We start from the raw sequence: 12201 nt of genomic DNA on the forward strand, positions 1-12201 counted from the left end.
TACAAAATCTTTTTTTTTTTGTGTGCTGATATAGCAACAAATTCCTCCTCCTGTATTCAATCGTCGCAGCGGTGCCATAGCAACAGCAAACACACGCCTCAGTGAAATTATGACACAGAGTTTAAAAACAGCTAATGTGACATAAACTGCATGTTCAGTGTGGCTCTGTGGGGATGACAGGGCGATGAAGTACCAGAGAAAGGGAGCGTCTCTCCAGGCTGCTCCGCCCGACGCTCATCAAGCTGCTCTTCCTCGACTCGTTGGTGAAGCTGCGCTTCTCCGAGGAGTAGGACCCCCTGGAGCCCGACAGGGCCCCGAGCTCCAGGTGACCGTTTGGTGTCAGAGTACAAATCCTTGGATCTAGAGATGAGTGAGGAGAAAAAATAAAATAAAAGTAAAGCTTTGTTTTCCTTTTTGTGCTACAGTTTTCCATTCCACGCCTGATGGTCAAGTAGATTAAGTTCGATCGGGGATCAAAATCAGAACATTTGCCATGGGATGCACCGATTTATCAGCGGCGATTTCCTTAATTTTGGGAGATTGGTGACTGGTCGATACTTAAATGTTAAGCGAATCTTTTCTTTCTACCGTAGCAAAGATTTTTAGACCTTTTAACTAAAAATCAACCACTGTCGTCTTCTGCTCATGAGGAGACCATGAGAGCAGAGGAGGCCGGTCATGTCTGCAAACATTTCGGTTAGCCAAAATCACCTCACTGTTGCCAAATCAGTGACTTTCTTACAAGGCTTTATAACAAGATTTCAGGCAAACGATATTTGGACTGGCAACAACAATGGAGTATGGTCAGATTTCAGTGGTTGTAGGATTTCTCGTTTATCTTTGGTAAAAGACTAAGAGCCATTTCTGCTGCTAGACTCACTATTTGTTTTGGTTGCATTTACCCAAAATGCCCTGCGCTGTAGTCCGCTTCCTGTTTTTGGAGCGCACCAGAGTTCACTTTAACCGAACTTTGACTTAGGACTTTATCCAGACAGGAGTTTGCTTTTTTGTCAGAGTTCGAATATGAATACACAAACGAACTGAACTTTCCAGGTAAGTTTGATTAAAAACAAACAAAAAAAAATCTGTGGCTCTCTTATTAGAAACAAAGACTAGTCGAGTAGAAATTCACATTTTGTCTTGTCTGTCTTTAATTGTAGTGTAGAATATTTCTTTGGAGTTCAAGTCTTTGTGAGGAATTTATAAAAAAGTCAAATATAGTTTCAGGATAAAAACATATCTAAAATATCCTCAATACAGAAACCGAGTTCAGTTAGTCACAGAAAGAATCACACTTCACATAAACAGATCTGTCAAGAAGAAAAAAGGGAAAACAATAGCTGTGTGTTTTGCCTATGTAAGTGGAAAGTGTGGACTGTTGTTGTTTTGGTTGTTAAGAAATAAGCTGAAGCTTTTTACACCGCAAAGATCACATCTGAAGTGATGCTGGCGTTCCCTCGGCTCCAGGCTGAAACGGTTTGCTGGGAGATCAAATCAAAGATAAAAATGTATTTCATCTTGTAAAACTGCTGAATAAACCCTCCGAGCACAAACTCTGGGCAACAAACTTCTATAATGTACTCAATCTGGACTCAGAGCGAGAGAGCGTAACAAAAGATTGTGAACTGGAAGGAAAATAATGCGTCGTTTTCAAGATTTGCTATAAATTGAAAGCTGGAAAGTGTGGCATGACGCATGTGTTTTATTTTCAACATTTATTTATTTTTTTTTAACCCCAATTTCAGGGTGAAGTGACATTCATCTAACAGTTTAATGGTAAATGTTTTGGTTACATGTTTTTGCATTTTCGTTGGTTAAGATTACTTTTTTACTGTGTGCAATATAAACAAGATGATGCACAAAATGAAATAAAGACGCTAAAATTGAACTGATATAATTAATATAATTAATGTCACACTTATTTTAGGTTAGGATTTTAAATATTTTTTTCCATCTCCATCACTTTATCCCATGTGAAGTAGAGATGCGCCAGTCCGATAGTATCGGACCTGATATTAAAAATAGATACTAGATTGTGTATCATGACAATGTGCCCGATCCATAGGGGCAGATCTATTCAGTCTAATTCTATGCTTTATGCTCTGAATTATATCATTATTTATTTTACATGATATTTAGAATTTCTGATTGCGCTTGCAAAGGTTTGTTGCTGTTATTTTTTTTTTCTTACATTTTTTGACCAAGATTGTGAAGCTATTAGTGTATTCAAGTGTGCTGTACTGGTGCAGGGTTAAAAAATAAATGAGTTATTCAGTACATTTGTGTCTGTGTTTAAAAAAACAAACATTTTAAATCAATCCGGCAATGTTTTTCAGTGTCAGAGCAGCATAAGCCGATACTAAACCTCAGATATCAGTACAGGAATTGAAAAATAAAAAGGCACATTTGTGAAATATCTTGAAATATATCAAAATCCATCCACTTTATTTGACTTTTTCTTAGATATTTTGATTTTTTTAGGGCTTGTAGCTGAGATTACTGAACCAAAGAATAACAAGGAACAAAATATCTCCAGCAGAAACGAGCCAGCGCTTTAACTGCGAGGCGAGTGAACTCACCAGACAGCTTAATGGAGTCTCGTTTCTCACTCTCATCATAGTTGGAGGACGAGTGGTCGTCGTCGGAGTAGGAGCGATTCGCATCGCCCTGCAGGCGGAGAAACAAACCAGGAGCGTGAAACATTAGGCTCACAGGGCGCTCTTCAACGACACCGACACATGCCGCATCTTTTCTTTTTAAAAATCTTCTTTTTTAGAAGTTTTAGCTTCACATCTTAGTGTTTTAAAAAGCACAAAAAAAAAAAAAACATACACATTTTTTGTGTTTCCGAACGTCATCTGTATTTAAATCATTACAGATTTACTATAAAAGTAGAAAAATCACTGCTGGACAAGGGCGATGATCTAAAAGGCTCAATATGAAGTTCTTTCTGAAGATCGAATCAGTAAATGCTTAAAACCACTTACACATCATTCAAGAGAGTCTCACAGGTTTGTTTAAGACCTACGGGGATTTTCCTACAGCTGTTACGACAGTAAATTGGCTCAATAGTCCCTGATGTGCGGGTGTGTGTGTGTGTGTGTGTGTGTGCGTGCGTGTGTGTGTGTGTGTGTGTGTGGGTGTGTGTGTGTGTGTGTGTGTGTGTGGCAGCAGCAGCTACAGAGCGGATGAAGGCGATGAAGGTGAGAGATTCTGCGGGGGGATGGATGTGAAAAAAGGAGAGAAACATCCCGGAAGACTGATGGCTGATGTTGACGTGTGTCAGCACGTTCACAGCCTTATAGAGTGGATACGGTAATTCACTGATCAACGTTTAAAAAGATTAAACTAATCTTTCTGAATTCAATCATTTTTGACATTAGCTTGACAGTTAATGGCAGCATCGTTGACCAAGTGAGAGGGATGGTTCAGAAATGCTAAAGCACCAAAATAAAGTCTGAACATCTACTAACCAAGTTAACTAAAACTAATGAAATGACAAAAACCGACAAGGAGAAACTGTAACTGGAAGTAAATTGTACGTTTACAAACCTAAATAAAACCTACTGAAATAAAAGACATTATGTCATCACTGTTAGATTACTTGAAAATTGTCTCAAAACAAAAATATATTGTTAATCACAATAACTTCTGGGATAATTTGTTACAGTAACACTACACTGAACATATATGCAAATATGTTTTCTTTTTCTGTAATGGTCAAATGAGCATGTTTTATGTTCTGAAGAATAATATTTTAGGTTTTCACAAGACATAAGCTTTGATCATTAAAATGAATAGAAACTAAACTATGTGCAATGAGTCTAAATGTTACATGACTTAAATGTTTAACTGAATAACCGGCATGAATTGTTCAAGTTTTGACGTTCTGATGAATCAAGATGCACCTGAATTTACAAAATCCAGGTCATATCAAAATCATGTGTTGATTTCCCTTTTTTATTTTATTTATTTATTTTTTATATATTAATTATGCCAGAAGCTGCTGTGTGTTGTCTGTTTGTACTTTTCTAATTGAAAGCTGGATGCAACAATCTTACACATTGTCCAGATAGTTTTCATTTTTACACCAAAGCAGACGAACCTGCAGATTAAAAAGTGCTGAGCTGCATTTTACATGCAGCCGTGTTGATGTAAACGCGTTAGATGTTGATGTGAGACGTTATGCAGCCTGTTCGGACAGCTGCATCGATTGCATCTGAATTGGATCCGCCTCGTCAAACGTGGCGTCATGTAAATCACAAACGCGGAGCTCAATTTAGCTCTGAATGTCGCTGCCAAAGGTCACAGTGTAAACGCCCTCGACCTGCGCAGACAGATGGACGTCAGCTTCCAACTGGAGACGAGAGCCTGCTGAGGATGCAAGGATGGAGGGGCTGAAACATGGACAGACAATACAAGCTTGGAGTTTTTGCTCTGTAGTAAATTGCTTTGGGATGTCACATTTTCAATTTCATGTTGTTTTGTACATGTATTGCGAGATGGGCAAAAAAAAAGACATGCAGTGTGTTACGCGATTGCAAAACAGAGATCATAACAAAACAGTTGAGAGAAGCAAGAATAAATAACTCCAGAAATTTGTTATGCATGTTATTAGTTCGGTTGTGTCTGGTTTCTTTTTCCATCATTTTTCATTTCTTTATTGTTATTTGTTGTCTTGAAAATGTTAAACAAATAATATTAAAAGCTTAGTCCAGAAAGCCTAACCTACAAGCAAGTCATACAGTTCAAGACACAAATTTGTAAACGTCAAGAATGTCTTAATTTTTAAAATTATTTATTTGGACTCTTTTGCTTTGGGCGGAATAAAAATACAATGTTTACATACTTTTTTTTAAAGTGGTAAAATGTGGAATTTGGTCAAGTTGCAGGTGAAATCACACTTTTTTTTTTTTTTTTGCTGTTATAAAGAATCTTCTGACCCATTTCTGGTTGAATTTTGGTTCAGTGTTTATTTTGACCACATTTGAAGTTGCAGAAAACCACCAGGCTTTTTGTTAGGCAGCATTATTCATTCCAAGATCAAATTTGGTCTACGTTTATATTCATGTGTCCATCTAGCTGCTTATTTGAGGTGAAGTTGGAGGCATTAATATTTCCCCCTAATTTGTGCGGTGCACCAGTCAGACCCTAAGAATACAAAATACAGTTCAAATAAATAAAAGCCCCAAAATAATATTTTGTGTTTTTTTTTCCCTTTATAACAGCTTCTGGTCAGAATTTACCTCCGCCTGAAACCCTTCAACCAAAATGGCCACCAGCAGGTTGAAGAGGACGTAGTTTCCAAAGGTCATGAGCGCCACGAAGTAAAGAGCAGCAAGCGGCGAGGTGGCTGCCATGCCGTTGTATAACACGGCGTTCCAATCCTCCTGGGTCAGAATCTTAGAGAAACGCAAAGGAAACCAAAAAGAAACTTAACTGAAGCTTTGCACACACACCTCAGCACAAGTTGGTGACTGTTTACCATCACTAGGATGGATATTAATCAGCACCATAACTCCCAGCAGCTGCGCATGAAACTGTTGAACTCCAGAGCTCCTTCAGTGACAGACTGCTGCATCCCCGGTGCACAAAGCAGCGTTACAGCAGATCCTTCCTCCCAGCAGCTGTCACACTCCCAACAAACTCATAGTTCTACCAATAATTAAAGCTAAACGTACTTCCATGAAAATGTGTAGATTTGTTATCAAAAAAACACATTGGCCCCTTTGCTCTAATACTTTAGATCATAAACTCTGACAGGTCGACTACCTGGAAAACGGTGACGATAGCCCAGAGCAGGGAGTCAAAGTTCTTCCTGTCTGGGACTGTATCCCCCGTTTCTGTCTTCAGACTGAATTTACAGCCAAAGATGTGCATCCCGAGGATACTGCAACACAAAAAGAGCCACAATGAGAACACACTGGCTAAGGGATGTAATCACAATTTTCTTTAAGTTACAGTCTGCAGAGCATGTCATTTCCTCATTTTAATACAAATTGTTTTTTTTTTCTTTGTTTACACTGATTAGAAGGTTGAATGCAAAAACTAAAAAGCTTCTATTTTTCTTTTCAAACAAACTCACCGAGTGGTTAAAAAGAATCAAGTGGATCCCTTAATGTGCAAACTTATTTATACACTGATTTTTATTGTATCCTAAGTATGTGAAGATGCAAGCATTCACGTGGTAATCAAAACCAGACAGCACCACCATCACAGAAATAGTTTTTAATTAATATACAATATGTTACACTTTGTGGACTCCTAAATATAAATACAGATTTATGGGTTGGCTTTAGATTTTATTTTTCACCGATCAGTTAAAGCAAATTGACCTTTGGAGGACAACAAAGTTCATCTGATCTGATTTAAAAGAAAATTGACTTGAGTTGAATGATTCAAGCTCAGAGCTAGACAATGATTATTACCTTTTGCTCCGCAGTACTTAAACATTATTTTATGAATTCCAACATATTCATGAATATATATATATATATATATATATATATATATATATATATATATATATATATATATATATATATATATATATATATATATATATATATATATATACGAGTGGAGTTTTACAACATCCCTCCAAATCCTTAGGGCTCTGTGTATGAAGTTCTATAAAGACCTTCAATTGTATTTATTTGGTATTTTGAACCTTAGGTTAATTGCTGCTGAACAGTATTGGGATTCCATAAACTTCAATGGAAATTTTAAGATAAAAAGAATGGAAAAAGACATAACATATACTTTAAATCACTAATAGAGCAGACAAGAACCAAAAAAAACATACAGATATACAGATGTAGACTCTATTACCTTTAAATATTTATAACCAAGGACATACATTTCTTGACCAAAACACATGTTTAAGGAAAAGGAAAAAACAAAAAATATATACGCATTTCTGCTTTTATTATTAATTATGTCAGCTTTGGTCTTCCATATTCTGATGCCTGTGATGATTAATCAAGTCAATACAACAAGAAATATGAGCAAAAAACAGTTGCAATATAACTGACAGTGCGTGCACAGGTAGGCATATTAGCATTTTCAACACAACCAATAAGTACTGCATATTTAATTCAAAGTCTTCTAAAACACAACATATTTTTATGAGGATGTGTTTCAAGTTTGTGACGCCAAAACCTTAAAAACAAATCAGCTCTGTGTTGCAGAGCATCACCTCACCTGAAGATGAAGATAAAGAGCATGAGCAGCATGCAGAAGGTGGCCACGTTGTCCATGGTCTTCATGAGGACAACCAGCTGTCTCCTGAGAGCCGGCATGAACCTGACCAGCTTCAGCACGCGGAGCAGCCGGAACGTCCGGAGCACGGACAGGCCGCCGTCCGACTGGCCGACAATCTCACAAACGCTGCAACGAGACGCAGGAAGGAGGAAGATGACAGACATGTCAGAGAACCAAAACGCAGGCTCATGTTTCAATTTAAAACAGAGAATCCGTTTTAAATCCCTTGACAGTCACCCTAAAAACACTTACATGTAGGACAATGTGTCCATAAGGACACTGGGGACACCATGGCAGCTAAGGGGTTAATTAGAAAAAACTCATATATTCTCCAAAGTGCATTTCTGAAGTATTTGATTTATTTTCCTCCCGCATTCATTATATTTTTATACGTTTCAAACATTGGATGTGTCACATAACTTGGACTTCTGGTGTTTCTGCGTCTCTGGACATACTTTATGTTGACAGAGAGTTTTTCTCTCGGACTGAACCAACCAGCTATCAAAGGGTCTGCTAAGCACATCAAAATACTCTCTCCCCTGAACCGCTGAGGACTGAATGGAGGCACTTCCATAGAGTGGCTTTTCTCTCAATGGCTCAATGGCCACGGACGTTCAGGAAGATGAAGACGGGAAGAAAAAAAAAATGGTCGAGAAGCACGGGATTAGAAGACAGACGCAGAAACGTTCAATCAACCTGCATCTTTCTGTGATGGGTTGCACATTTGATCTTTTTTCAGTTTTACATGCTTTGATGTGTATTTGATCTGAGGTTTCTAATGGGGATCACAGACAAAGACTTCTAACCATATGAACTAGAGGAAAAAAAAACCGCACAAGCAGATCAAAGCCACAGCCATTCACAGAAAGCTCCAGGCACACAACAAAAGACAAAACATGTTCCTGTTGCTGCCTGACACGTTGGCATCGCGATCCGTACAGGTGGTGCATTTGTACCGGGCAGCGTGTGTTTGACACTTTGACAAAACTGGGATGATTTAATAGAACCACCTCTACTGAGTAACAAAAGGAAGGAAGAGAGAAAGAGAGAAAGAAACAGACAGAACTACAGAAAGAAAATAAACAAAGGAAACAGAAGGATGGGAAAAAGACAGAAAGAAAAAAGAAAGAAAGAAAGAAAGAAAGAAAGAAAGAAAGAAAGAAAGAAAGAAAGAAAGAAAGAAAGAAAGAAAGAAAGAAAGAAAGAAAGAAAGAAAGAAAGAAAGAAAGAACAAAAGACAAGGACAGAGAGAAAGAGAAAAAAGAAAGACGAAGAAAGAATGGAAGTAAAAAAGATGGAAGAAAGAAAAAATAGACAGAAAAATGGAAGGAAAGACAAAGACAGAAGAAAAGGACAGACCGACATAATGACAGAAAGAAAAAGAGAGAAAGAACAAAAGACAAAAACAGAAAGAGAAAACCAAAAAGAAGAAACAAAAGTCAGAAAGATAAAGAAAAAAGTAATGAAGACAGAAAGGAAAAAAGAATGAAGCACAGAAAGATGGAAAGAAAGAGAAAGAAAGAAAAAAGAAATATAAGAAAAGGAAAGACAGAAAAAGAAAGAAAAAATTAAGAAAGAATGAACTTGAAAAAAGAAAAATGAACAGAGAAAAAAGACAGACTGACACGACAAAAAGAAAGAACAAAAGACATAGAGAAAGAGAAAACCAGAAAGAAGAAAGAAAAAAGAAAGTCAGAAAGATTAAGAAAAAAGAAGGAAAGAAAATATGAAAGAGACAGAAGATAAAAAAAAATGAAGACAAAGGAAAATTCAAAGACAGAAAGTTGGAAACAGAAAGACAGTAAGAAACACGACTTAACTGCACTTGTTCCTGCTTGTAACACATTAAATTTGAATTAAACTAACATGGTGAGCATAATGCACCAATTTACCTCATTATGACACGTCTGCCCTTTAAGAGCCTCAGCCTGTCGTTGATGAGCTTGAGTGTGAGGACTGAGGTCCTTTTGTTTGTACCTTATGATGACGATGATGCCATCAAACACGTTGTAGGGGTTCCTCAAGTAGTTGAAGGAGCCGAAAGCGGTGAGCTTCAGGACCATCTCCATGGAGAACATGCTGGTGAAAACGATGTTGCAGATCTCCAGCACGTTGGTGAGCTGCTCCGGCTGACCGCCAGAGGACGCGGAATCAGAAATTAGAAAGAAAAAAACAGAGAGATGAGGATTAAAGCTAAAGATAATGCAGCAAATTGCAACAAATGAAACTAATCAAATATGACAGCGCGCATATGTGTGTGTGTGTGTGTGTGTGTGTGTGTGTGTGTGTGTGTGTGTGTGTGTGTGTGTGTGTGTGTGTGTGTGTGTTTGCTGGCTGGTCTGAGTTTCTCAGTAACTGGTGATTTCCTGCAAATTTTAAGCAAAACCATGTCTTGGTTTGCAGAGCAGTAGGAAGCGACTCCAGGTGCCACTTCTGTGCACTGAAAAAAAAAAGAGCAGCAGTTCTGTGGATGAGAAAACTACATTGACGACAGAGGTCAGAGGAATATATGAAAAGTGGCTTGAAATTATAGAAAGGCAAAAGTAGGTCAAAGTTGCTGCCAAAGTTTGCAGAAAACCATCTATGAATCCACACCTGGCGCTACTCCTGGGTGTGGGGCAAAAACTTGACCTAAGCATTTGAAGTCCACCGTGATTGGTCAGTCTTGGCAGATGATCCCAAAATATCAATAAAATTCATCCATTTTCTTTACACCCTTGTCCCCATTGGGGTCAGGAGGGGTGCTGCTGCCTATCTCCAGCAAGACATTTCAGGCGAGAGGCGAGGTCACCCTGGACAGGTCGCCAGTCCATCGCAGGGCAACACAGAGACAGACAGGACAAACAACTATGCACACACACGCTCACCTAAGGAGAATTCAGAGAGACCAGTTAATCTGACAGTCATGATTTTGACTGTGTGAGGAAGCCTGGGTACCCAGAGAGAGCCCACCATGCACAGGGTTAGGGGGCAGGGTAGGGTAGAACATGCAAACTCCATGCAGAAAGACCTGAGGCTGGGAATCAAACCCATGACCTTCTTGCTATAAGGCAATGGCTCTAACAACTGCCCCACCGTGCAGCCCTCAATTAAATCCAATTTAATGTATTTACATAGTGCCGATTCACAACTTATGTCATCTTGGGGCAAAAAAAAAAAAAAAAAAAAGGGACATTCAGTTCGTTTATACAGCCAGGTCACGTTCAGTTTCTCACTTAAATTGGTAGTTAGAAAAGAAAAAAGAAAAAAGTTTTCCATCCAAGGAAACCCAGCAGATTGCTTCACGTCACTCACACTCAGCAATCACTCCTCCTGGATGAGCGCATAGAGGCAGTGGACAATCGATTATTTTGAGTCGTTAATGCTGTAGCAAAACTTCAAACTGAGGACGTGTAACTGAATTTAATTCAGTTTGGTCTGGAGACCGCTCCCACAGCAGGAAGTGGACTACACTGCAAAGCATTCTGGGTGTGATTAGCGCTAGCAGGAGAAATGGCTCCTGGTCTTTTACCAAAGACAACAGAGAAATCCTACAACCCTTGAAATCTGGTACTCGGTACAGCGCCGCCACAGGCGAGGGGGGGAACAGGTTTTTCTAAGGGTTTGGTTTGTTTGACAAAATATTTAACAAATGTTGTGATTCTGGATCCCAAACGAACCAAGTCTACCGGACCATGAGGTGTGAAAACACCCTTAGATTCAACAAATGGTATTTAGTGTGTTTGTTATATTTCTTGATGCAACTTACAAAATATGTTTAAGGTTGGCTGAACAGATTCAACTGTAATCATGTTTATGTTTCTTTATGCTTTATTAATGCTAATAGTAAAGTACAGTCGTTCATCCAGCGGCCCGTCGTGTTTGAGTTAAAAAATGTTTAAAGTTTAATGTTTAAATTTGATAATATCACTTGATAAGTATGTGTTATTGAGAGATTGGAAGATTAATAAATGAACACCAGCTATAAACTCTCAAAAATTACTGCTTTTGCTTCTGATACTTCTACTGCTACTGTCTTCACTCCGTCTCTCTTCCTGCTCTACTTCAGCTCGCTGTGGAACGTCTGTTGCTGCAGACGTCAGATCTACATTAGATAAATGTAATTCTTGCAGATTTGGCAGCGTTTTCCTTCAGGTTTTTCACTCTTTTTTTGCAATACCTTCCTGCACTACCTTTCATTCATCATTTGCATAGCAGTGGAGATGACAGCACTGCATGAAATCAGCTTGGATTCAACAACTGGTAGCGGAGGAAGAACATAAAGAAGAAGATAATTCCTAAAGCAACATAAGTGTAACTCCTCGGCTTTTTTTTTTTAACAAGTTTTAGCAAGATTTAGCAGTGATTGTTTCTCAGTGGTTATAATGAACTGTGCATATCCTTGAAAAAAACAAAAAAACAAACAAAAAAAACCGGAAAAGCTTCCAGACTTCCTCGCCAATCAAGCTCCGCAAAAACTATTGGGGAACAAAACCATCCGAAGTGATGAACAGCATACAGTCATTCTCTTACACCCAATAACAACCTATTATCTCAAGTTAACGAATCTGGCATGTATTCAAACTGAGGGACAAACCAACGTACCTGGAGAAATCCAAGAACACACAAAAAAGAAACCCAGCTCTGAATCAAAAACTGTTAAAACCTGCATTTAAACTCGGCAACTTGTTGCTGTTGGGCAACCGCTCTAAGCACTTCCACTGCGTTGTCTCATAAATAATAAAGTGCAACCAGAAAAACCTCGTCTAATGGTATACGTGCTGGAAATTATGCAACCTTTCTTCCCCAAGCGGCTGTGGCCTCAGCCACAGGACTTTGGGGAACCACATGTTTTTTTTTTTTTGTTTTTTTGTTTTTTTTCCAGAACAGGTGAGAACGAGATCACAGTCACAACAACAGACACAGACTGTGATTCTGGTGTTTAACCATGTCGCGAAG

General features: G+C 38.5%; 1 protein-coding gene across 1 annotated transcript in view; it reads right to left on the bottom strand.

Annotated features, from left to right (window-relative positions):
• The window catches only part of cacna1ib (calcium voltage-gated channel subunit alpha1 Ib), a 95064-nt gene that overhangs the window by 58828 nt on the left and 24035 nt on the right, over nucleotides 1-12201 (bottom strand). Inside the window, exons 6-11 of the mRNA XM_088009149.1 lie at nucleotides 9241-9392; nucleotides 7204-7389; nucleotides 5773-5890; nucleotides 5247-5402; nucleotides 2580-2667; nucleotides 194-360 (exon numbers count right to left, since the gene is read on the bottom strand). Of these exons, the coding sequence (XP_087865275.1) occupies nucleotides 194-360; nucleotides 2580-2667; nucleotides 5247-5402; nucleotides 5773-5890; nucleotides 7204-7389; nucleotides 9241-9392 (867 nt within the window). The remainder of the gene's footprint in view (nucleotides 1-193; nucleotides 361-2579; nucleotides 2668-5246; nucleotides 5403-5772; nucleotides 5891-7203; nucleotides 7390-9240; nucleotides 9393-12201) is intronic.

The sequence above is a fragment of the Poecilia mexicana genome, unplaced genomic scaffold, assembly GCF_051168715.1.
Source record: "Poecilia mexicana isolate PSO_F unplaced genomic scaffold, ASM5116871v1 scaffold_2, whole genome shotgun sequence".
NCBI classification, from domain to species: Eukaryota; Metazoa; Chordata; class Actinopteri; order Cyprinodontiformes; family Poeciliidae; genus Poecilia; species Poecilia mexicana.